The sequence below is a fragment of the Dryobates pubescens genome, chromosome 2 (genome assembly GCF_014839835.1).
Source record: "Dryobates pubescens isolate bDryPub1 chromosome 2, bDryPub1.pri, whole genome shotgun sequence".
NCBI lineage: Eukaryota > Metazoa > Chordata > Aves > Piciformes > Picidae > Dryobates > Dryobates pubescens.
In genome coordinates, this window is record NC_071613.1 from 33,458,497 (window position 1) to 33,483,484 (window position 24,988).

The window sequence follows — 24,988 nt, forward strand, 5'->3', positions numbered from 1 at the left end:
AAAGGAATGCTTCAGTATTACTGCTTAGAGTGGAACTGAGCATAGTGGAGTACTGTATGAAACAAGCTTCCAAAGATGAGAACATTTTGAGTGGATAGAACTAGGTCTTTTTGAGTATAGATTTGGCACATACAGGCAGCAGTTTGTAGCTGATTTCCTGTTACTAGGAAATTGTTTCTACTACCTTGTTTACACTCTTTTCTTGTTCTCAAATTTCTGACCTGCTTTGGGGAAAGAGTTTATTCCAGCTTGGTTGGGCTGGGTTGGTTTGTTTTTTGGTGAGTATTTGTTCAACAGTGCTCTTTCTCTGAGAAAAGGTTTCTTACTCTTTTTGCTTCTTTTTCTACTGATGAAGATCTGTGTATAGCCATTTCCTGGAGATATTTGTTGTAGTTAAGCAGCTGCCCTTCTGTGTGGTCCTGCTGAGAAATGCATACCATTGGGCAAGTTGTGACATATTGCTGGGGCAAGTAGCAGGTGGGGAGAGGAGAGTGTTTCAAATTGCAGTAATTTTTAATAGCAGTGTCTATTGGGAATTTTCTTATAGTATGCAAAAGTTTAGAACTCCAAGAGTAGAGAGGCAAGGCACCCAACACTTCTTTAGGTTCTTATGATAATTCTGATTTTGATTTCTAACAATGCTCCTCCTCCTTCCAGTATTAGTGAACTTGGCCCCCGCTGGATTACTAAAAAGCTGTTAAAAATATTGGTGTTGGTACAGCTTATTGCCCCATTTTTAATTCAGTACATTCTTGGACCTTTCAACATCTCTGTTCCATCAGCAGATGGTCTTAACGGACTTCAAAAGGAGTGTTTTCCTCAGTATAAATGGTGTCCCCAAAAAAGGAGGCATGGACAAAGTAAGCGGTTTCCTGCCTGCTCACTTCCCCAAAACCTGGACCATTTCACATTGCTTTCTATAATGTGGCTGCTGCCAAGATGAAGGGGCCCCATACCTTTCCTTTGTTGAGGGAATGTTTGGTGGTTTTATACATTAGTCCCAGAAAAGCAGATCATGGATATATCACAATTTATTAGGAAGAGCTGTGTCTTAAAAAGTGCCAGGGAAGATCAACTGGTCTCATTAACTTTATTCAAAAAGGTAACAAAGTAGTAGGACAGGGAACTTGTTTATACATGTTAAGATTTGTATCTCCAGTTGCCTCTGAAAGTCATCAAAATAGGCCTCTCCAGAGGTATTAAGAAATTGTGAGACCTTGAACAAATCAACATCATGTAACAATAAAGGTCTTATTAGTTTTATCTCTCTAAAAAGAAGTAATACCAATGACAAAGTAGTAAAAGACTCTTGGGTTTGAGTTCTAACTTAAGTGGATTAGAAAGGTTGGGAGAATTGATACAATGTCTTTTAAAGCTATATTACTATTAAGTATTCAATTGTTATTAGCTGTTCTCTACATAAACATGCATAAACAAATGGGTTTTATTTAACCTTTTAGTTTAGATTAATTCTTTTAAGTGTTAATCTTTTCAGTTAAAAATTGTTGAAGCAGAAAAAAATGAATGGAAGCTAAGTCGGGCCCAACTTCAGCAAAACTTAGATGAAAGCAAAGAGAAAATCAAAAAGTTAGAGACCTACTGGTTAGAGGCACAGAGTTTGTGCAAAACAGTGAATGAGCATCTTAAAGAAACTCAAGAACAATGTGATGCCCTTGAAAAGAAATACAACAAGGCCAAGAAATTGCTGAAAGATTACCAACAAAAGTAAGTATCCCAAAATATCAGGTCTTTATTTCTTTCATGCATGTGTTATACATTATGGGGAAAATTGACAACAATATCTAAGGTTGGGGTTTGCTTAACATGCTGTCTTTTAATTTGTCAGAGATTAGGGAAGCATGCTGAATTCTTCAGTATCTCACGTCAGCAGCCTCTGGAAAGGTTCTCAAAAAAAATTGTTGCTGCTTTTGATTCTAAGGTTAGGAAAACTGATTTAATATTTCACTAATACAGTTTCTAAACAACTCAGATGAGAAACTGTAATGTGTCTTTACTTTTGGAAGGGCCCCTTGAAATTTGGCAGCACCTTTTGCTGTTCATGATAAAACCTCCAGCTTTGACCAACTTATCTGTGCTAGATAGGGCAGTCATCAAAGGATGTGCTGTAAGAGCTACATACATGTGATTCAGTCTGAATGAGTGTGGGGAGAAGTAACTGGAATTCAGAAAAAAAATAAGAGTTTGGTGTATGTATCAAAATGGCAGCATGAAAACAGTATCTTCAATCTGTTAACAGGTTTTGGGTTTTTAGTAGAGGTAATATTGTTTATTGGATGGACCTATGTAAGACTTGAACACTCTTGTCATCCTGTTGTGTCTATTTGTTCTACTTTCTTTTCTCTTGGCTAAACAAGACCTAATTGCAAAATACTTGTAGAAGTGTCTTGATAATACAGAACACAGCTGTTGCTTTGGTAGTTGCTGTAATCATATAATTCTTTTGTCCCAAATCTCTTCACTCTCTCCAGTTATTTTTAAAGGCAGTTTGCAGATCTTTTGCTCCCCAGTCCACATGCAGAAATACTGCTTTTCACAGTGCATTTTTATGCTTTTTGGTGACCTTTTTAAAGGTCTTCTGTCCGCTCTCCTCCCGAGTTTATGTGCTTGGGAGTTTGAAAATACCTTAAGCTGGCTGCTATTGTGCTAGTTTCCATTTCCATTTACTGTTTAGCAAATTCGCTTCACTCCTTTGACTGTCCCTGAAGTTTGTGCTTTTTGTGTATATATTCTACACTTATTTTCTGCTTTTGTGTGTTATTCTATTTGACTTGCACCAAAGAGAAGCTTTCATTTATGTTTGCTTCTTGTAATCATTGCTGCTTTCTGTAAGACACAGCCATTGCAGTTTCCGTAGGATATGAACCAAGTAGAAGAATTAAAATGCAATTTATTTGCCTACAAAGAATTTTACTATAGCTGTTGGAAGAAAAATACTGTGTGTGCATGTATTTTTGTGAAAGAGAGTAAAATGTGATAGTTGTTATGCATGTATTTCACCCTTCAAATGTGTAAGTCTATTGTATGTATTTATCTAAAGTTCTGTATATTATTGTTTCATATATATGTATGCATTTATTCCACCAGAGAAATAGAATTTATGAAAAAAGAAGAGGATCATTCAAGGTTGCTTGAAGAGAGAGACCAGAAGCATGCAGAACAGATGAAAATATATCAGGAAAAAGTAAAGCAGTATTATATTTTGAGATAAACTTCTATAATTTTGGAGGGTTGTATCTTATTTCTGAATTTTAATTCTTGCAGATATCAGAGCTTGAAAGTAAATTAAAAATATATGAGATAATGCCATATACACTTGGAGGTGGCAATTTTTTGGAAGGTGGCTGTCAAAGTCCAGCTCAATATAATGAACAGTCAAAGATAAGAGAAGAAAATGAAAAAGAAACGGAATCAATAGAAGAAAGACCAAATTCTTCAGATATGCTAATTTCTGGTAAGTAGGTTGTAGGATCTTTGATTTGCATTTAACAAAGATTAGGAAGAGTTATAAGTGTAGTGGTTTGGGGTATTTTTGTTGTTAAAAGAAGTGTTTGCTGTTTCTTGTTGACTAGGTAAATGTTTGACCTGAGTCAGTGTCGATATTTTGGTTTACTAAGTTTATGGGGACGTCATTGTAGTAAAGTCTCTCAGCTGTGGAAAGAGGAGATAGATGTAATCTGTTTTCACTGTTCCTCAGATTCTCTTAATGCAATTGATAATGTTAGTAGCACTACACCACCAAGTTACATCAGTTAAAATCCCATTGGTTTTAAGCTATGATTTTACAGCAAAAGTGGCTATGATTTTGTTAATTTTTTGTTTTTGTTTTGTAATTTTATCTTCATAAATATCAGGTGGTGGCTCAAATGAGTAGCATATTGTAGAAAGATTTGGTAGTTGCTTATGTACTTTGTATAGAGTTTCTATCTTAAAGACCAAGGCTGGGGAAGTACATTTGAGAATAAAATTCAGTTTTCAAACCTTAATACAGTCCTATCCTAATGGTATTTTAATTGACTACATTGGATATAAATGTATTTCAAATAATGTGAAATTGCTATCACAATATGTTAAAATATTACACAATCACAGAATGCATCACAGTATATTATATATTATATTAGTATATTATATTAGTATATTAGTATATTATATTAGTATATTATATTAGTATATTATATATTATATTAGTATATTATATATATAGGGCATGTAGGAGGAAAATTAGGGAGGCAAAAGCATATTTGGAACTTAAACTGGCCTCTGATGTGAAGGACAACAAAAAGTCCTTCTATAAATATATTAATAGCAAGAGGAAGGGCAGGGACAACCTCCACTCCTTGGTTGACATAGAAGGAAATGTTGTAACACAGGATGAGGAAAAGGCAGAGGTACTTAACACCTTCTTTACCTCAGTTTTTACTAGCTGGAAAGAACGTCTACCAGACAGCTGGCCTGCAGAACTGGCAGAGGGAGCCAGGGAGCTGCATGGTTTCCCTTTGTTCCATGAGCAAGTGATAGGAGCTCTCCTCAGCAACTTGGACCCCCACAAGTCCATGGGACCAGATGGGATCCATCCTAGGGTGCTGAGAGAGCTGGCAGATGAGCTGGCCAAACCACTCTCCATTATTTTTCATCAGTCCTGGCTCACTGGAGAGATCCCAGCTGACTGGAAGCTGGCCAACGTGGTACCCATCCACAAGAAGGGCCGGTTGGATGAGCCAGGGAATTACAGGCCTGTCAGCCTGACCTCAGTACCAGGAAAGATTATGGAGCAGGTCATCCTGAGTGCAATCACGCAACACTTAGAGGATGGCCAAGGGATCAGGCCCAGCCAGCATGGGTTTAGGAAGGGCAGGTCCTGCCTGACCAACCTGATCTCCTTCTATGATCAGGTGACCCGCCTGGTGGATGTGGGGAGGCCTGTGGATGTAGTCTACCTGGACCTCAGCAAGGCCTTTGACACCGTTCCCCATAGCAAGCTCCTGGCCAAGCTGTCAGCCCATGGCTTGGATGGGACCACACTGCGATGGGTTAGGAACTGGCTGGAGGGCCGAGCCCAGAGAGTGGTAGTGAATGGTGCCACATCCAGCTGGCAGCCAGTCACCAGTGGTGTGCCCCAGGGATCAGTGCTGGGCCCCATGCTCTTTAACATCTTTATTGATGATCTGGACGAGGGCATCGAGTCCATCATCAGTAAATTTGCTGACGACACCAAGCTGGGCGCAGGAGTTGATCTGCTGGAGGGTAGAGAGGCTCTGCAGAGGGACCTCGACAGGCTGGGCAGATGGGCAGAGTCCAACGGCATGAGATTTAACACATCCAAGTGCCGGGTTCTGCACATTGGCCACAGCAACCCCATGCAGAGCTACAGGCTGGGGTCAGAGTGCCTGGAGAGCAGCCAGGCTGAGAGGGACCTGGGGGTGCTGGTCGACGGTAGACTGAACATGAGCCTGCAGTGTGCCCAGGCAGCTAAGAGGGCCAATGGCATCCTGGCCTGCATCAGGAACAGTGTGGCCAGCAGGAGCAGGGAGGTCATTCTGCCCCTGTACACTGCACTGGTTAGGCCGCACCTCGAGTACTGTGTCCAGTTCTGGGCCCCTCAGTTTAGGAAGGATGTTGACTTGCTGGAACGAGTCCAGAGAAGAGCAACAAAGTTGGTGAGGGGTTTGGAACATAAGCCCTACGAGGAGAGGCTGAGGGAGCTGGGGTTGCTTAGCCTGGAGAAGAGGAGACTCAGGGGTGACCTTATTACTCTCTACAACTATCTGAAGGGAGGTTGTAGACAGACAGATGTTGGTCTCTTCTCCCAGGCAAGCAGTACCAGAACAAGAGGACACAGTCTCAGGCTGCGCCAGGGGAGGTTCAGGCTGGATGTTAGAAAAAAGTTCTATACAGAAAGAGTGATTGCACATTGGAATGGGCTGCCTGGGGAGGTGGTGGAGTCGCCATCACTGGAGGTTTTTAGGAGAAGACTTGACAGGGTGCTTGGTGCTGTGGGTTAGTTGCTTGGGCGGAGTTGGATTGGTGATGGGTTGGACGCGATGATCTTGAAGGTCTCTTCCAACCTGGTTTATTCTATGTATTCTATGTATTCTATGTATAACTAAGGTTGGAAGAGACCCCAAGGATCATCAAGTCCAACCTGTCCCAACAGACCTCACGACTAGACCATGGCACCAAGTGCCACGTCCAATCTCCCCTTGAACACCTCCAGGGACGGCAACTCCACCACCTCCCTGGGCAGCCCATTCCAATGATGGATGACTCGCTCAGTGAAGAACTTTTTCCTCACTTCGAGTCTAAACCTCCCCTGGCACAGCTTGAGACTGTGTCCCCTTGTTCTGGTGCTGGTTGCCTGGGAGAAGAGACCAACCCCTTCCTGTCTACAACCACCTTTCAGGTAGTTGGAGAGGGCAATGAGGTCACCCCTGAGCCTTCTCTTCTCCAGGCTACACAATCCCAGCTCCCTCAGCCTCTCCTCATAGGGCTTGTACTCAAGGCCTCTCCCCAGCCTTGTTGCCCTTCTGTGGACATGTTCAAGTGTTTCAATGTCCTTCTTAAACTGAGGGGCCCAGAACTGGACACAGTACTCAAGGTGTGGCCTAACCAATGCAGAGTACAGGGGCACAATGACCTCCCTGCTCCTGCTGGCCACACTATTCCTAATACAGGCCAGGATGCCATTGGCCCTCTTGGCCACCTGGGCACACTGCTGGCTCATGTTTAGGCGGGTGTCAATCAGCACCCCCAGGTCCCTCTCTGTTTAGCAGCTCTCCAGCCACTCTGACCCCAGCCTGTAGCTCTGCATGGGGTTGCCGTGGCCAAAGTGCAGCACCTGGCACTTGGACTTGTTAAATGCCATCCCATTGGACTCTGCCCATCTGTCCAGTCGGTCGAGGTCCCTCTGCAGAGCCTTTCTACCCTCTAACTGACTAACATCCGTTCCCAACTTGGTGTCATCTGCAAACTTGCTGATGACTGACTCAACCCCCTCATCCATATCATCAATGAAGATGTTAAAGAGGATGGGCCCCAGCACTGATCCCTGGGGGACGCCACTGGTGACTGGCCGCCAGCCGGATGTGGCACCATTCACCACCACTCTCTGGGCTCAGCCCTCTAGCCAGTTCCTAACGCAGCACAGAGTGTTGCGGTCCAAACCACGAGCTGACAGCTTAGCCAGGGACCTTGACAGATCATCTAGTCCAACCCCCAAAATATCGCAGTATTGTATAAAGCAGTATTTTTTGTATAAGATGGTTAACAGGTCGAATAATTCTGATTTAACTTCTGAATATTTTCCTGAGTAGTGGTTTGGAGAGCTTGCCTACTAGGTGGGTTATTGTGGTGGTGTTTTTTTTTTAAAAAGTACGTATTTGTTGCAGATTTTGATGCGTTTGTTGGGGATACTCCCAGGTTAGACACCAGTGCCCACAAAGCAAAAGCTCAGCTGGCTTTGAAAGTAAAACGCCAGCCACCTTCTCGATCAAAGCTGAAAGAATCTCTTGGGGCTGGACATCAGGCTGCAAATCTGCAGGTACTGATATTGGTAGATAGTTGTGCATTCAGGAGCCCGAATTAATGCTCAGTTTTATCTGTATTTGCAGTTGTGCTGTCTGTGCTTCATTCAGGCTGTGCCAATGCATCATATTTTTATGCCCTGTCAAGTGAAGAATCCTTGTTGGATTCATACAAGTTATGTGATCTCTCAGTTGTTCTTTGTAGCACAGTTAATACGAAATTAACAAAGTAGTACACAAGCTTGTTGTAGTCTTCTGTTTACTGAAAGATTTTGTTGCAGTGGCATTGTATAATGTGCTTATCTATCTTCATTCCTTCCTCTGAAACCAGTTAGCGAACAAATTTCTTCAAAACCAAACTGATTCTGAAATGTTTCATTATTCCATAAATAATCATTTAAGTCCACAAAATGTATAGTAGTAAGTGTTCTAGCATGATTCTTGAAAACAGCTGAAAAATTGAGGTGTATATATAGTTGATATCTATGACCCTGTCATAGAGGGAAAAGACTGAAGTACTTCAGTTAGACTGAGAAGTTGCATTGAATTGGAACAGCTAAGATGTACAGTGTTTCTGACCTTGACTAGATAAAGATGATTTGAGATGTGCAGAAAGGTCTGGGTAAGGGTGGATAAAAGCCTATAAAATCAGCTTCATGTGATTTAGATGGTATCTGCAATTAAGATAAAATTTTCTGAACTGAGGAAGTTTGTGTGTAGCGTAACCTTACATCCCAGTTTAAAAGATCAGACAGTGACTGATTATATATCATGCTTATCATAAAATAATTTCTGAATTTGTTGAAGGATGAGGATTCAGAAGGTACTGTTTCCAACAGAGAACTTTCCACTGTGTACCTAACCAAGACATTAGAAACGAATGAAAATTTAACTCTCCCGCACCTGGTCAACATTGATCAAAAGAGTGAAAAAGCTGAACAGAAGGAAAGCGCAGAAAGTCCTGTGGAGTCAAGTCCTTCAGCTTCCACACACTCTTCTCCAGTACACAAACCAAACAACGAAAATAGCACAACCACAGCTCGTTCACCTCCCCCTGAAGACATGGTTCTAAATTCTCCTCCAGGGTATTCCAAGAATCTAAAGCAAAGAGAATCAAAAGGGAAAGGGAAAGAGGCCAAGGGTAAGACTTAAGGGTTTATGATTATATTTGGTACTTCATGGTTAAAGTGTTACAGATTTTTAGGTATAAATGAATATTGAATAATAAACTACTTTGAGGGGAAATTAATTGACTACAAAACTAATTACCTGTTCTAAACCCACTTGTTAATTCTTCAGGGAAGTTTGGAGTTGGCAAAAAAGTATGCAAGTTCATTGTGTTCTATTTTTACTTACTCATACAATAGAAGTATCTTCTGAAATATGGTTACGTATCAATTCCTTCATTTGCAATATGTTGCCAAAATTACACAAAAACCTCAACATTTCTAAAATAATTTACAGTGCAAAGTGCCCCAAAAAGGTGCCTGCAGAATAAATGTTGTTTCAGTTAAGCAGTTACCAAAAGGAGTAGGTCTGAGTCTGATTGGTAAAAACACAAACATATACATCTAGAGTCTAAATGGTTGCGTTGGTGTAAGCTAGAGGGGAGCTAAGTTATTGACTGTGGATAAGTAAAGGTTCTAACACATTTCTGCAAAACACTAGCCTTGTGAGTGTCAGTGAGTCTGAGAGTCTCACTGATTTCCTGATTCCCAGAAAATTCTGTGTTGGCTTTGTGCTTCCAAATGTCATCCAGGTTTGAACAAGATAGAGATTCTGAATGTTATGGGAATTACTGCATTATTTTTCTTGCCCTCTTTCTAATAGGAAAAGGGTAAAGGTATCATAATCAGCATGACACTACTAATCACTGTTTGGTAGAAATATTTGGCTTTTTTTGTCTTAAAAATAACTAGAAAAGAGATAAGATAAAGTATTGTAAATGCTTGGTATTTTCTTCAGTCAGCCAGCAGAATATATAAAGGCAGATTATACTTGCTTTTAATACCCTGAAATCAGGATTTGTTTTCCACTCTCATTCAGTGCGTTTCTATAAAGTCTTAAGCAAAAATAGGCTTTGCCTCAGCTTCTCTTTGTTTTTTTTAAAAAAAAAAATCTTATGAAAACAAGTACCTAATACATAAGTGATACTGCTTTCCTTTATTCTGCTTTAATCTTTGTGATGGCTGAAGCATTGCAAACATTTTCTTAAAACTGGCAGAGTCACTGAAAGAGCTAATTAATGCAGTGCATCAAAGATGAGGATTAGTATTGAAAACTCACTCTTTGTAGGCAAAATGACACTAAATGCTGCTTACTGCTAGATTGTTGCTTTATAACTATCTTTAAATATGTACCTATTATTTCATTGAAATAATCCTTTCTATTACCTTCTTATCTCTTCATGTCCCAGTCTGTATTTTAACCTATTGTACTGCATTTTGTAAATTGTCTCTGGTGTAAATATTCAAATTAATTTTTCTGGTTTTATATGTAAGATGACAGGAAAAATAACTAGTTTAATGGGTAATTCTAATTGATTGAATGTTCCATGTCTAGAAAGAGTTGTTAACTAATTACATAAAGTTCTGATGTTGATTAGAAACTACTGCTCAGATGTGGCCAAAAAAAAAACAAAAAGGGGAAATCTCCCCTACTATTCAGCATGTAAATTTTGAGATCATCACCTTTATATGTTTCAGGAAGAATTATTAGCTGATGGGATGGTTGCAAGTTTTTTTCTCAATTTTATGATTTGTTTTTTATGATTATTGAAAATATCTGTGTACATTACTTTATGTCAGGAGCTGTCTTGAAGTCAGAGCTTAACTCTTACTTCGTCATTCAAAAAGCAGGCTGCATCTCTTTCGTAGGCAGCTTAGTTATGAAACACTTGATTTGCAATGCAAATATACTATTTTTTAAAATTTCATTTAGTAGCCTAAGAATTTAAAATTCAGTATGTGCAGGGCTTGCAGTATTCTATCACAATCCATTGGTACAAGGTAGTGTGAGGCTTAAGCTTCTCCCTTAATTTCACTTAATAATGTGGTTGGAATTGGACATGCTCCCTCTGGTGAAAAAATAGATCCTAGCAGGTTGTGTTCCAGTTTTGAAAATACTAGTCTTGATAGAGCTTCAAAGTGCCAGTTAATTCTTTGAAATAGCCACAGTTTGTATACTGTTTCCAAGAAACTGAGCTTGTTAGGATGGGTCTGCTCTCCAGGTACTGGCTATCATGTGGGTTAGGTAGTTTCTATAGCTAGCAGCTTGCGTACATAACCTGTGTTCCAAGTAGCTGGCCTGGACTAGCTCCTGACCAGAAAACATGCAAAGCAAGCTATTAGAGGGTGTACTTGCACAGCTGTTGCTTTAAAAGTGATTTTTCTTTCATGCATCTTGTACTGGTCTTCCAGTTGATGTATTTTGAAGTTGACATTTTGCAAAAGAGGCACTTTTCTTCTAAATCTGTCTTAAGCTATCTTTTGCTTGTGGTTCATTGCAATGAAATAATATGATGAGTTTTATTTTTTTGTAGATAGTGTAGAACAGCTGTTTACTAAAAGCAGTATTTTTGATCAGTCATAAGCAACTGTTGTGTTGCCATTTCTTAATGGTACAACACAGCCAGACTGGTGGGAAGTTGCTATAGAGAAAAACTTACATTGGTGTGGCTGTAGTATTTTCAGCATGTGTAAATGTGAATTTTAACACTGTTACCCGGAGTTCAGTATCTTATTTATTTTCAAGTGCTTAGAATGATGCTTGTAACTTGCAAATGGCACAATAGCATGTTTATTTTTCATCCCTCTGTGAAAAGCAGAAGAAAAGAGAAGTGATGACAAGACAGTAGAAACAAATGAAGGAACATCAGGGAAGTCCAAGAGGAGATTTCCAGATTTTGGGTAAGGTTTTACATGTATTTGTTTAGAAATAGATTGTTTTCACTGTTAATATTGGAGAATATCATGTTCTTTAAAGAAAAAGGTTGAGGAAATCTAGTAATGCTACTTCATAGCATCACCACTGGACAGAATCTTTTTCATCTTGAATTTATGTTATATTCATATTCCGACCACAGTTTGATTTTACTTATCTGTACTTTTCCCCCCTCAAAGAATATCTTGGGATTCTTCATTATTTATCCGAATATACAATTTCTCTATGAATTAAATAGCAAATTAATGCATAGTTGTATGCCAGGATACTGGTTTGTGCCTAGACTATAATGTTAAATCATGCTGGCATTACTCTATAATAGATACCTGTCTTGCTTTAATCCCTTCTTCAGTAGAGATGTTGTTACATAGGGTTTGGCCATAGTAGCTGCTTACTGAACTATTCTTGGAGGTGAGCAGCGGTGATGAGTGGATTTCTGAATTTCATTTAGAAGATGAGGTAGCAAAGAGGGGTAGAACAGAAGTGCAAGCTGCATATTGTCTGGAAATGCAGTCTTGTAATTTAACTCTGGAGATTTGGGAGAAGAGCTTATTGAAGCCAGCTAACATGGAAGACTCAGACTGGTGCTGCAACAAAGAAGTTGTAATATATAACATAACTTATTTCACACATATAGGATGTAGTTACTGACTTGGTTCAAGTCACTCTACATTGCATATGAACATTTACATTGCAGCAAAAATATGTTCTTCCTCTTGGTTGTCTCCACTGTATGCTAAGTTTCTTCGGGTGTTTCCTGTGTTTATTTTGATTATATGTGGTCTTTGAAAGACCACATGGTGTGATTCTTAAATAAAATATGGATTGTAGTAATTTTTAACTTGTATGTAAAATGTGTATAATCATGCTATGTGAGACAACGTAAATATGGCTTTCTGTAACTGTTGAAATCAATGTAAAAATTAGCTTGCTGATTAAAAAGTTGTTTCACTGTGTAAATGTAAATGCTTTATGAAAATTGTGGTTTTTCACTTCAGTGGATTACGGAAATCTGGGGGCAAGGGCAAGAAACAAGAAAAAGAAAATCTAAGAAGTTCTCTGGATAGCAGGTAGTTATTTGAGTTTTGTTTAAGGCACATATGCTGCATTTCTAAAGTTCTTCACATAAGAATTTCTTTATCATTATTGTTTGACCTTGAAGTCCATTAAAGTATAACAGTGGCAAAATTCTGTGAAGATTCCTATAATGATATGGAGATTAGCTTCTAATCTCATGAAAGAAGAAAAATACATAGAATAGTATAGAGGAAACTGTAAAGCAGAGTTACATATTTTAAGTCACTCATAAGACTAACACATTTTATCTTAAACATAAAAATGATATTTTGCCTATGATAGTTAAATTAGCAAGTTATCTGAAATTGTAAAATTGTTGTGTGAAATACTGCAGAGGCCCTGCAGCGTGTGCTGTTCCTTAACAGATTATTTCTCAATGATATTTAAAGGCCAATGTCAGTTTTCATTTTTAAAACAAATTGTGATGTGAAAAACGAGTCATGTAAGTTTGTTTGTTTTCTGGGGGTGTTGTGTGTATGGGGGGCAGGGTGGGATTTTTTTTTTTTTTTTTTTTTTTTTGCTGCTGTTGTTTAAGCACAACTTTATCTACTTATTTCAGAGGTTCCAGAGAACTGTTGGATGACTCTGGTAACAATCTATCTGCATCAGATTCAGATTCCCCTGTTCCTACTTGCATGCCTTTCTCTTGGTTTGGAGACAGTCACAAAGAGCCTCAGATTTCTAGTAGCAGCCTGCATGTTACTCAGAGTGGGCAGGACAGTTGTGAACACGGTCAAGAGAAGAACAGAAATAAGGTAAAGATGACTAATTTGTGCTAACTTGTGTTGCATTATGTTAAAGTAAAAACATCAGTGCTCAGTATGTGAAAGCTTTGTGACTTAGTCCTTAGTCTAACAAATGCTGTAGATGTTTGAGACCTTACAGCCCTTACAAGCAGGAGCTGTGTGAGTGTTCCTGTTCTCTCCTGTTCAGATGAAGCATCACTGGCAGCTATTCAAGCTGAAGTAGCGTCTAAGGTTTCTAAAGCTAAAAGTAATGCTATATTTAGGACAGTATAGTTTAAAAGACTGTGTCTACAGTCCAATGCTTAGAGAAAGTACATAAACAAGAGGTCAGCCAACCAGTACATCCTGATATGTAGGGCTGGAGTACCAGACAGATGGATGAAGATAGCATCCTGGTTTTCATTAATATATTTATGTAAAGTGAAGAGACATAGCTGTAGAACACTCTTTCCTAGGAAACTTCTTCTGAATATGTTCTGATAATTAAAAACCTTTTAACCAAATCTTGAGACTGAGGCTACACAGTTCAGTCTATAACCGTAATGTTACCATCTTTGCAGTTGAAACTATATGAAAAAAAATGCCTGCCAAAAGTAAGGAGTTTAATTTGTGTGCTGTCTAAATATTCTGTTAAAACCTATTTCAATGGAAGTCTGTTACTAGAAATGTTGTCAATACACCTTCATGTTTCCTTTGGATAAGGTGGCATTACTCTTGAGATTCAGAGTTTTTCCTCCACTTTGGTTGTCTGAAATACTCTGTCACTTTTTGATTTTTCTGTTATTAGAGGGAAATGAGTTAAAATGTAGAAGAGAAACTTGCTGGGTTGTAGTTCATGAAGTCACTGATATTTTACATAGATGGCAGATAACATCAAGTTAGCTTTCCATGTTTCCTGATGCTGATTGCTCTGAATGCTGTTATAATACTTTTTTTTAAAGTTTATCTTCTGTTTTCTTAGTGTGAATTCACAGTCCCAGTGACCAGAGTAAGCTGTTTGCATACAGATTTTGTGAAAAATAGAGAAAATGGGTTTAGAGCCATACAATATCTTTCTATAACAGAGCAACTTTAAGAACAGTAGGAGCCGTTTAATCTCTGAAGTAGAATAACATTTTACAGAATATCATCCAGTGTGTGTCAGTCTTGTGTATTTACAATTCCTGCTTTATTTGCTTTTGTTGAAGCTTGTAGGGGCCAAAAGATGTTTCTGTAAATAACTTGAGGATCTTGAGACTGCAGCATCCATGTTGAAGAGGATGTGCATACACTTTGGTACAATTTTTGATTAAGCAGGAGCGCATATCTGACCTCTCAAGAGGCCATAGCAAAGCTCTCAAGGGATATTTTCTGTATAGATAAATGTTCAGTGGTTTATCTTTCTAAGCCATTAGTTCAGAAGAATCCATTCATCCTCTCTTCATTCCTTATTTCTGTCTGATTCAAATAATTTTTCTAAGTATGGTGAAAGTCCCACTGCTGCATTTCTGCTATAAGCGCCCATACTGTGTCTAAGTACCCCATTATGTGTTTATATAGATAGATTTTTGGCAATCAAGAAGGTACAGATCTTAGCAGATTGGTTGCCCTCTTCATTTCCACAACTCCCTGAAATAACAGTTTTTTTTCCTTCTCGTTACATACTTCATCCAAGTTGATTATCGCTTTAACTTTCCAGCTGATTTCTGCCTATTCTTTAATTTTTTTGTTTCCCTTCATGCTCCAGTATGTAGTTGCTGTTTGATGCAGGTGCAGGCCTGTAGCTGGAAGAATATAGAAGTCTACAGCTATATTCCAGCTTTGTAAAATGGTAGAAAGCTGAACATGCTAAAGGACAGTTTCTTGTACAATAATTGATCTTAAAATCATACTTGACCTCTCCACAGCCAGATTGTTTTTACTTGCAGCATTTGGGGTCTTTTGTAAAGTGACAGTAGCTACTGCTTGGAATAACTAATCTTTGTAGATCTTAACCTGCAGTTGGTCATTAGATTTGCACTGCCATAATGCAGCTCTGGCTGGTAAACCTCTATGAGAAGACACTAAACCTGTGGAAGAAATGTGTCTGACTACTGAGCAGTGAGTCTTGTTATTGAAATAAAATAACAGCAGGGACAAAATCATCTTCCCAGAATCTCAGGAAAGAATGCTCCTTAGTTAACATTAACTCCATAATACTTATTTCTTTCACACCTATACTATCCCATATAATAAAGTCAGAGCATTTCTTACAAAGCAGGTAGAAGTAGAAACTAAAATGAGAATATTGTAAAAATCTCTAGTTGTTCTACTGAACCTTTCACATGGTACATAATTTCTATAGTTGTTTTAATATGGATGATATAAAGACTGTAATTATATTTTAGCTGTTTTCTGTTTCTTAAAATAACTGCACCCATAAGGATTTTGTTTTCTTAAAATGATACTTAAATTTGTCTTAAAATTTAGCAAAGAATCAACTTCCTGTTGCTTGTGAAAACTAGAAACACAAGAACTAAAATCCTGAATTCTCTTTGCAGCCTTAAGAGATTTCTGAATTACACAGTTCTTAAATTAATCCCTTTGCATAATCTGCCCCATTAGTCTCATTCTCTGATAAAATGCAAACACATACACACTGTTCAGTAATTCTTCAGAGCATTCTTTAGCTTCAGTAAACTAGTATGTGTGCTGTTCTGTTTTCACTGGCATGCTTTTGGCAGAATTGTTTTTCCCTCAGTAGAGGAAAATGATGTAGAGATTAGGATCTGAGTTGGAAATGGAAGTAATCAAATTACAAAATATTGTGGGAAATACATACAATTGTATTCCGTAGAAGGATTTCTTACCAAGCCTGCTGTGAAGCTTTCAGGGTTTTGCATAGTCTTCAGCTTGAGTCACAGAATGCTCAGCCTGCCTGAGACTGCACATGTACTGGCTGCTCAGTAAGTTTGAACCTAGATCCTGATCCTAGGTGCTGAGGCAGGCATACAGATCCAAAAGCTTCCTTTAAACATGAACTGAGTGTAATAACCAAATGGAAACAGATGCTATGAAGGTTTTACATTCTTTCAATATACTAGTTCTAACATTATTCATATTTCTAACCTGAAATTTACTATGTTGCATTAAAAAAAAAGTGCTATATTAATACATTTGTCAGGCTTTTAATTCATAAGAATTATCTATTTTGAAGTAATTTATTCAAGCTATCAAACTGCATAATTACAGTAGATATGTTTAAACCATTGGGGGTATTTTTGATAAAGACATCTGAGTAACTCTTTAACTTGAAAGTTGTTCAGCTTTATTACAGTGTTTTTACACTATTACAGTGTTTTCACACTTTAACTGTGGATAAGATTTTTCCATAGTTTGATACAGTCCATTTATTATAAAGATTATTATACAGGTATTTTGCATCTATGCAGTGTTTTTCATATCAAGGTAATTTTCAGGTTACATAATTCTGTGCTTCAAATGCATCCACCTCAGGACTGAATGGTAGAATCATTGAGTAGTTTGGATTTAAAAGGGTCTGTAAAGGTCATGGAGTCCAACTCCTGTGCAATGAGCAGGCACAACTTTAGATCAGGTTGGTAGGAGTCCTGTCCAACCTGACCTGGAATGCTTCCAGGGATGGGACATCTATCTCCTGTTCCAGTGTTTCACCACCCTCATCAAAGCTGTTGAAATGAACAGCAATACAATACAGTGTCTAAAATAAGAATTTAAAGTCTTGTGAAAGCTTGTCCTTAGGCAAGCTCTGTATTCTTTGCCCATGAGCTAATTTAATCCCTGATCTGCAAGCTGACCATAGCTCCTTGCTATTCCAATTACCAATATATGTCAGGAAAGACAGCATATGAGTTTTACTGTCAACTACAGTGGTTCGATAATGGGCAGTTATGAAGTCTAAACCTAGGTGTCACCTTCAGAAACTTTATAAGTTGTGGGGACACTTCTGTGCCACAGTAATCTTGATGACCATAAACGATTAGGGCTGATTTTTATCTCACCAAAACAACAGCACCTTCTGAAGTGCATTCATAGTGTTTGTGTAGATTTCAGTTGAATACAAACTTGGCATGAATAATTTCACCAAAATATGTCTTAAATTGCTTCTCTTCGAGTGTGGTGCCTGCTGAAAAAGTATCTGCATATATTTCCTTGTGTGCTTGAACACCATTTCAGGTTATGACTCATTTTCCACACAAGATGCTCTTATTGAGGATATTGCTTGTTAATGTGTTTTTCAGTTCAGAAGTTTTACAAAAACAAGTTGGATGCTTGATGTACTGAATGCATTTCATATGTGTTCTGTAGTCATAGTATTTCTCTTATTTGATAAAAAATAATCAAAATTACTGGAGTGTCACCTTTCCAAGGAGTGAGTGAGTTAATAAAACGTTATTTCCACTTGTTTGCAGAGTAGAATTGTCATAGATGATACATACCATAGCAAGCCAAGTTGTGAACTATCAGGGTTAGTGACAGAACCAAATCTGTCAGGTCGTTCACACACTTTAACCTTCTCTTCAAATGAGGTGAGTTTCAAAGTGTGTATATGTGTCTTGTTGATGTTGTTGTTCACACTTCAGCATGTTTAATAGAAACAAGTGTGTGTGATGTGAAACTAGATGGCTGTTTCCATACTTCAATGTTGAAGAACACTGTAAAGAGTTGCAAGCCGTTGCTGAACTAAGCATGGACTAGTAGATGCTGTATCAGCCTTTGTGTTCTGATCCCAGTCGTATAACAAAAATTGAAATTCACTCTTTGACCAAACTGCAATTTTTAATTTTAAATATAAGACGTTTCTGTTCAATTAATTTAAAGCAACTTCCTGGGTGGATGAAAACTCTGGCATTTTTGACCTTGCCTTCACATTTGTGAAAGTTTGTTTTACCATAAAATTTCATCTAAAATGAGAAACTGAAAAAGAAAACCAAGCAGAATATAGAGGTTCTGATACATAGGTAGAAACTATATACCTGAAGCCTGTGTTCATTCCTGGAGAACAGATTCCTTTGGCTACAGTCAAAACCTAAAACTGACACTTCAGTAGCATTCTGAGATACTGTCTCATTTGGTATTTGACTGATGGGCATCTTTCTAAATTAAATCCTTTACAGACTGAACGCAGTCATCTTCCATAAATGAGTTAGTCTGCTCACCAAACTGGTAGTGATGCTGTTTGAAGAAAGAAATTAATGGCAGCTCTTGAATGTGAGGCTTTGTTATTAGTGGTCTTAAACCAGGCTTTGGTGGAAACCTTAAAATATTCTAGTAATGTGTAGAATGTCAGAATGGTTTTACAAGCCATCTTGAAATCACTGACATAAAAATCTGGGGCATCAAAAATTGTATAACTAGTTTATAGCATTTCATAGTGGATTCGTTTCTTGCATTTTGAGATGACAGTCATAGATCTAACAAAAAACAGAGGAACTCTGGTTAATATCTATCACTGCATGTCTTCCCTGCAGTTTTTTGAATAGAATGCGTGTTTCTGAGACTTCCAAATAGTATAAATCTTCTGTAAGACTTCTAACAAAAACAAATACCTTTTTGAATACTGTTCTTTGATTTGTGTTAAAACTTCCAGTTAAATTCCAGTTCTGAAACACAAGCAAAAGTTGTCTGTTACTGATTGTGTATGTGTAAGCATATTTTCTTTTTCGGATATAGGTGAGCCTGATGCTAATTTTCCCTCTAGACCATATGGTGTTCACATGTGTGACCAATGAAAGCTGTTTGAACCTTTTCAGTCTGTTCTGAGAATAATGATAAACTCCAATCTGGTTATTCTTTTAGAAAGCAGTACATGTGAAGGGGGAGGGAAAGGTAGTTCTAGTCTTTTTTTAATTAGTAGAGAAATGCCTAGAGATCTAGGGGAAAATAACCAGTCTTACAACAATTCAATTTCAAGCCCTTGACATAAGCCCTTCACAAGAAGAATTTCCATCTGGTTGTTCTTGTTTGGATGGGTTCATAAATACCCAGCAGGTATCATGCTAGCCAGTGTAATAACCTCTGCTCTCAGGGGCTATGGATTACTGCATGCTGCCTTACAAGTCCTGGGATTGTTAGTACACAGGAGATAGAAACACAACTTAGATCTTTAGACAGGAGCAACTGTGAAGAGTCTTCCTTTTCTAGGCAGGTACTAATAGGCAATTTGAGAAAGACTACTTTGTGAGAGGTTGCTAGCAGCCAGCTAGTTCAAACAAAGGCGCCTCCACTCTGAGTTGGTTAGCAAGCTAGCTGGTAATCCCTCCTGCCCTTCTAAAGTTTTAAATCTGTTATGTGGTGCGATGGCACTGGTGGTTTCTTGGGTTCTGTATTTTATCTTTAGAGCCTTCAGTATTTCTGTACTTGCTTTCTGAATCATCTGCATTTTCATGCAGGAGCACATGGTCTTCTCATGCTTCCATACCTTATGAATAGTTTTAGTTCTTTCTGAATTTGCAGCTGATCTTTTGTGTGTTTGTGGTTGCTGTTTTGGGGGCTAACTCTGATGTAACAAACATCTTGGGACAGTCTTTCTGCCTCTGGAAGAAGAGTAAACAATTGGGGGGAAAAGTACATAGAAACATTATTTAGCAACCAATAAGCATTACTCAAAAATCAGCGTTCTTCACCTTCTACATGTTCCAATTCATATTGTGGCAAAAAAAGCTACATATGTGCTTTTCCCTTGTGCAGTAGTGAAAAATTGAAATTATACAGAATTAAATGCTTTCCTATTAACTTGGACTTCTGCAAGGAATCTGTTTTAACACAGATTCAGTTTTTGCTGCAACTCTGGGTTTAGGGTTTCTTTACCAATATGAAGTAGGAGGATTTTGTTAGCTACTGATGATGCTGAAAGCCTAGACTGGGATTAGTGGCTCAGGCTGGAGGAGGACTCCATGGTGCTATCTGTTAGCTGCCCTAATACATGCTGCTTGGAGGAATTAGTGCAGAGGACCCCTGAGATTGTCAGGGGACTGCATTTCCCTGGTAAAATGCATGCATGTGGGCCTCTTTGTTTGAAAGGAGTATGTCTTCTTCAAATACTTAACACTCTGAAATCACAGAACTGAAATTGTTGCATGCTTAGCACAGATTAACTACAATTAGTGAGTTCCAACTGGAATGAAACACTTCACACGTTTCTCATGGTAAAGAAGATAAATAGATAGATGGTACATACACACCCCCTAAAAGATAAAATCAGGTACATACAAAAAGCAGATATATGTGGCAATATATATTTTAGTATTTCTTGCTGCTGATAGGCCATACATGACTCTCAAACACAGGTCAAACTTGAAATGTAAACATTTCCCCTTTTTAGTGTATTATTCGTGACCACTAGTGTGAGGTAAGTTTTCAGTATGTATTTTGCATTACAGTATCCTCCTGAGGAGTGCTGTTATCTAAAATCAAAGTAAATGGACATTTTGGAATTCCTTTAGTAATTTATACAATGAATTTTCATTCTCCGTATGAAGCATCTCGATCTTGATGGCATAGACAGAAAACTCACTGTGCCTCAGCTGTCTTGATACAGATGCTGTATGGAACACTTCAAGCAAAACCCTATAGCCCTTGCTGTTATTTTGTGAAAATTGCTATTCTTTGCACATCAGAAAAGTGGATGTGTTCATATTAGTTACAGCTATAGAAGCATTTTAATTTGTATTAGGAGGTCATTCTGGAAGTAAATCTGATTGTCCCCACTTACCTTGCTTTATCTTGGAAATCAACGCAGATATGCTCTAGCAGTGTTCTGGTACATTCCAGCTGCTATTACCGTTGAGTCTGACTAGACAAGAGCTATTTGGAAGTGAAAATCCTTTTAAATGCTTGCAGCATGAGTTTTAGGACCTCAGCACAAACTCTTCTGCTCTAAAACTTTATCTGTACTTCTCCTGTCCTTTGTTTCATAGACCAAGCAAAGGAAAACCATGTCTAATTACATGTAGTCCTCTGGTACACTGGAAATTTTACACTGTATGTTTCACCTGAAATGTCTTCAATGTGTATGTATGATTGGATTGTGTTGACAGGCCCACATCTCAGTATCTTTCACTTGCCATCTCCAGAATCATTTTGTTACATTCAATCAACTCTCACAGATTTTTCTGTCAAGGGAGTTGGATTTTGTGAGATCTCTAGCTGGGAGCTTCAGTTGTTCACCTGAAACCTAAAGGGTCACATCTCAAATCCATCACTAGCAAGATGCTTATTTCCATTTTTTCTCTTTACAAATACCATATGTGAGTTTTGCTGAGAAAAGTTTGCATAGTTCACACTGTTTGGTAAGTGGTGGAAGCTGCTTAGCAGAACAGTTCACAAATCTAATGCAGCCTGTACTCAAATCCTGTCCTAGTAAGAGATCATTTTAGATGGTTAATAAAACTTCAGTTAACCCTAATATCTGTACGGAAGAAATTCTAGTAATACTGAGCTTTTCTTTTGTGCTGAAGTAAGAGAGTGCTTCAGGATGAACAGCAGTACCTCTGTGAGCTGATAAAGTGTTATTTTCAGTGAAAGGCTACAGCTTCTTACGTTTCTGAAATGAGTTTCCACTAGGCAGATGTTTTAAAATGTTGATGTGATGGCATTAGGTGAAGGAATAAACAAGCCTTTCTTTTCAGAAATGCAACAGATTTAGTAAAACTGTACTTGGAACAGTCACTAGATTTACTGACTGCTAGAATTGCTTTTGTTCTGGATTTTTCATTACTTAATCAGTAATAGAGTTGAAGTGCTACTTGATCCCTCATGATGCCCTGTAAGAGAGTATCTAACATTGGGATTGAGCTACCTTAAACAATTAACTGAGGAATTCATCATTAGGATACATCAAATTTGAGCAAATGTTTTGCTATATAATTTCTTAGAGAAAACCATTTATGTTCTCTATTTCTGACATAGCTTATGTTGAATGTTGTAGTGGGGTTCTTTTGCTTATAGCAAGCTCCTAGGCAAACTAACTATAAACTGTGATCTGAAGAACTTAAGTCCATTTGGCGCTGGAGATGTTAATGTGTTTTGCTAATGAAACTCATTTGGCAACTGGAATTCAACATATAGTCAAAAAAGCATTGTTTATGGTGACTTTTCTCAATTGGTTAGGCATTAGATGATGAATTTGCAACAACAACAAAGCAAAATCAATGGCATAGTAGACCTATTTCTGAATGGACCACCCAGCAAGTATGCCACTGGTTAATGGGAATGAACATGGAGCAGTACATTAAAGACTTCACAGCTATGAACATAGATGGACAACAGTTAATGCAGCTCGACAGTGACAAGTTAAAGGTATGTGAATATCCCAGGATAGATTTGTAACTGCATAAATTTCACTGCTTACTCAGAATAATTTTAACCTGCAGAGTCTTCTTTTCCTGTTTTTATGGCTTTTAAAGGATAGAGATTTGCTTTTGTAGGCTATACAGTTAGAAGACAATTTAGTAATTGACTGTAAAATTAAAACCAAGCCTGTTTTAATCAGAAAAATGCCAAGTATTTCTTCCTTGTTTGCATCTTGAGGAAATAAAAGTAACTATAATTCTCCAAAGGGGCTTGATGTATCTTATCATCAGTCTCAGCATAAAGTCATACAAAAACAAGATCCAGCCAATTCAAATACATAGAATTGCATTATCCAATTTTGAAACTCCTCTTGAGATGGGAAGGTAAAATCTTACCTGGTGACCTTTTTACATAGATTTTGGTTTGCTCCTGCTGAAAACAGCTGTTCTAAATCATTCTTGCTGCTTTTGCCTTTTCACCTCAGGAAGCTGCATAGTATGTATCCCTTACAGCACTAGTAAACTCTTTGTGTTTCTTTCTCATTAGAGTATTAGTCTGCATTTTGGAAAGGCAAGGTGTGTAACTAAAAGGAACTTTGTTGGTCTGTTCTAACATAAGGCAAATTATTGTTAATAGTCAGTAGTAGGATTTGAGTATTTTGGGGAGGAAAAATGTGTCTAACTTCAGTCTTCAAAATATGCCTGATTCAAAAATAGATGTGCCTTTGTTTTGTTAAATATTTTCTTAGACACTGAGGAAATGCCGGTTAATGGCTGTCTCTACTTGAGAAACTTTGGATGTTGATGTATAAAGCTTGTTTTACACCTAGTGCCGTTGGTAGCTGCATAGAGTGCACAGGTGTGGTCTGTAGCTTGGAATCGAGTACTGCCACCTGCTGGTCAAAAAGTGTACTGGTTGCCTGCTGAACAAAATCATAGTTACTGAATATAAATCCTTTTTGTATAAAAAGAGCTAGAAACATGTTTTGAGACTACTGCTTATTATGCTGTTTTCTGGAAATTCTCAAGTGTCTAAATGTTTGTAAAATGCAACAAGAAGCTGTTTTTTACAACTGAACAAGAGTAGGCCCTTGTCTCCTTCCTTACTTTGTTATTCAGATGATCTTTTACAATGCTAGTGAAGACTTAGGTCCTTGTTTTTCAAATAAGCAGACTATCTTGCAGCAAGGTGAGTAATACTGTTTTAAACTGTTCACGTACAAGCACTGTTGACAGTTGAAAAAGTTAATGATGAGGTGTGTTTTGTTTGTTTTCCTCCCCCTAAAGGCTTTGGGAGTTTCCAGTCAAAATGACAGATCAACAATAAAGAAAAAAATTAAGGATATTAGAAAAACACAAGAAAAACTGGAAAAGCAAAAGGAAAAGGTTCAAAAGAAGGAGAGAGAAGTTCGCAAGACTGGCAGAGTGGTAGCCGCGCTTGAATCAAGCTGCTAAAGTAACGCTGTTTTATTTTAGTGTAGACTTGCTTCACCTTGAGGAAGTTCAGCAGATTTGTAAATAGTTGTACAATTGAGGGAGGAGGGAAAGTGCAACAGTTTAACATGGTAGGTGTTTTTCACTTTTCAATTGTGGTTCCTCCCCACTACAACACAATAAAATTAAATAACATTTTCAGTATTTTTATTCTTAGTTGACACTGCCTGTACTAATAGACAATAATTTAATTTTCTGCCTTAAGTAATATTTGTGCTTCTAAGACCTCATATGCCCTTTTCACTGAAATCAAACCTTGTGAAAAGTAAATACTGTATTAAAACTTATTCCCATTTCAGTCAACTAGCATTTGATAGCCTTGAATCTGATAGAGGGACAAGAGAAAAATCCTGCCAACAAATTCAGTCTGTGATAGTCTGTTTATCTGTTGCTGCTAAAGATGTATAGCAAAAATTTAAGAAAGTGGTCATGTCAAATTAATTTAAAAAGAAAGCATGTATTTCAAATTTATGGATTTTTGTTTAAATTCTTCCATTTCTGGGATTTTCATTCAGAGTTCACTGTGGTAGCACACTGTTTTGGAATTCTGTGTGTTGCAATTTATTGAGAACATAACAGGTATTAAGTAGATCTCACAAACTACGTTTACTAAGCATAATACTGTACATGACACATGGTGTTCTGACAAGATTGGAACTTATAAATAAGATCTTTTTTAACCTATTTTTCCTAAATAATACATAGTTTTATAGATTTATGCTACGAATAAGATCAATTTGCAATACATGTATTTCTCTTTTCTACCTGCTACAAGATTTTTGTGGACCAAATTTATATATTTGCTAATTTTAAACTCTTTTTCAAACTTAAAATACTGAGGGAGGAATTCTAGGAAAATTATCACTGAAGCACTGGGTTTCTGCATTGTATTTAAATG

The 24,988-nt window shown here is 37.8% G+C and overlaps 1 protein-coding gene across 4 annotated transcripts in view; it reads left to right on the forward strand.

Moving 5' to 3' along the window:
- LOC104304746 (neurabin-1) overlaps positions 1-24,707 on the forward strand; it is a 43,275-nt gene extending 18,568 nt beyond the window's left edge. Inside the window, exons 9-19 of one of the 4 annotated variants that reach the window (XM_054174451.1) lie at positions 1,496-1,725; positions 3,106-3,202; positions 3,283-3,472; positions 7,407-7,558; positions 8,349-8,682; positions 11,365-11,449; positions 12,482-12,553; positions 13,120-13,315; positions 17,716-17,832; positions 22,415-22,603; positions 23,884-24,707. In XM_054174451.1, the coding sequence (XP_054030426.1) occupies positions 1,496-1,725; positions 3,106-3,202; positions 3,283-3,472; positions 7,407-7,558; positions 8,349-8,682; positions 11,365-11,449; positions 12,482-12,553; positions 13,120-13,315; positions 17,716-17,832; positions 22,415-22,603; positions 23,884-24,051 (1,830 nt within the window). In that variant the 3' untranslated portion in view covers positions 24,052-24,707. The remainder of the gene's footprint in view (positions 1-1,495; positions 1,726-3,105; positions 3,203-3,282; positions 3,473-7,406; positions 7,559-8,348; positions 8,683-11,364; positions 11,450-12,481; positions 12,554-13,119; positions 13,316-17,715; positions 17,833-22,414; positions 22,604-23,883) is intronic. The other 3 variants (XM_054174460.1, XM_054174468.1, XM_054174474.1) reach the window with 3 other exon arrangements.
- The last annotated feature ends 281 nt before the right edge of the window (positions 24,708-24,988 follow it).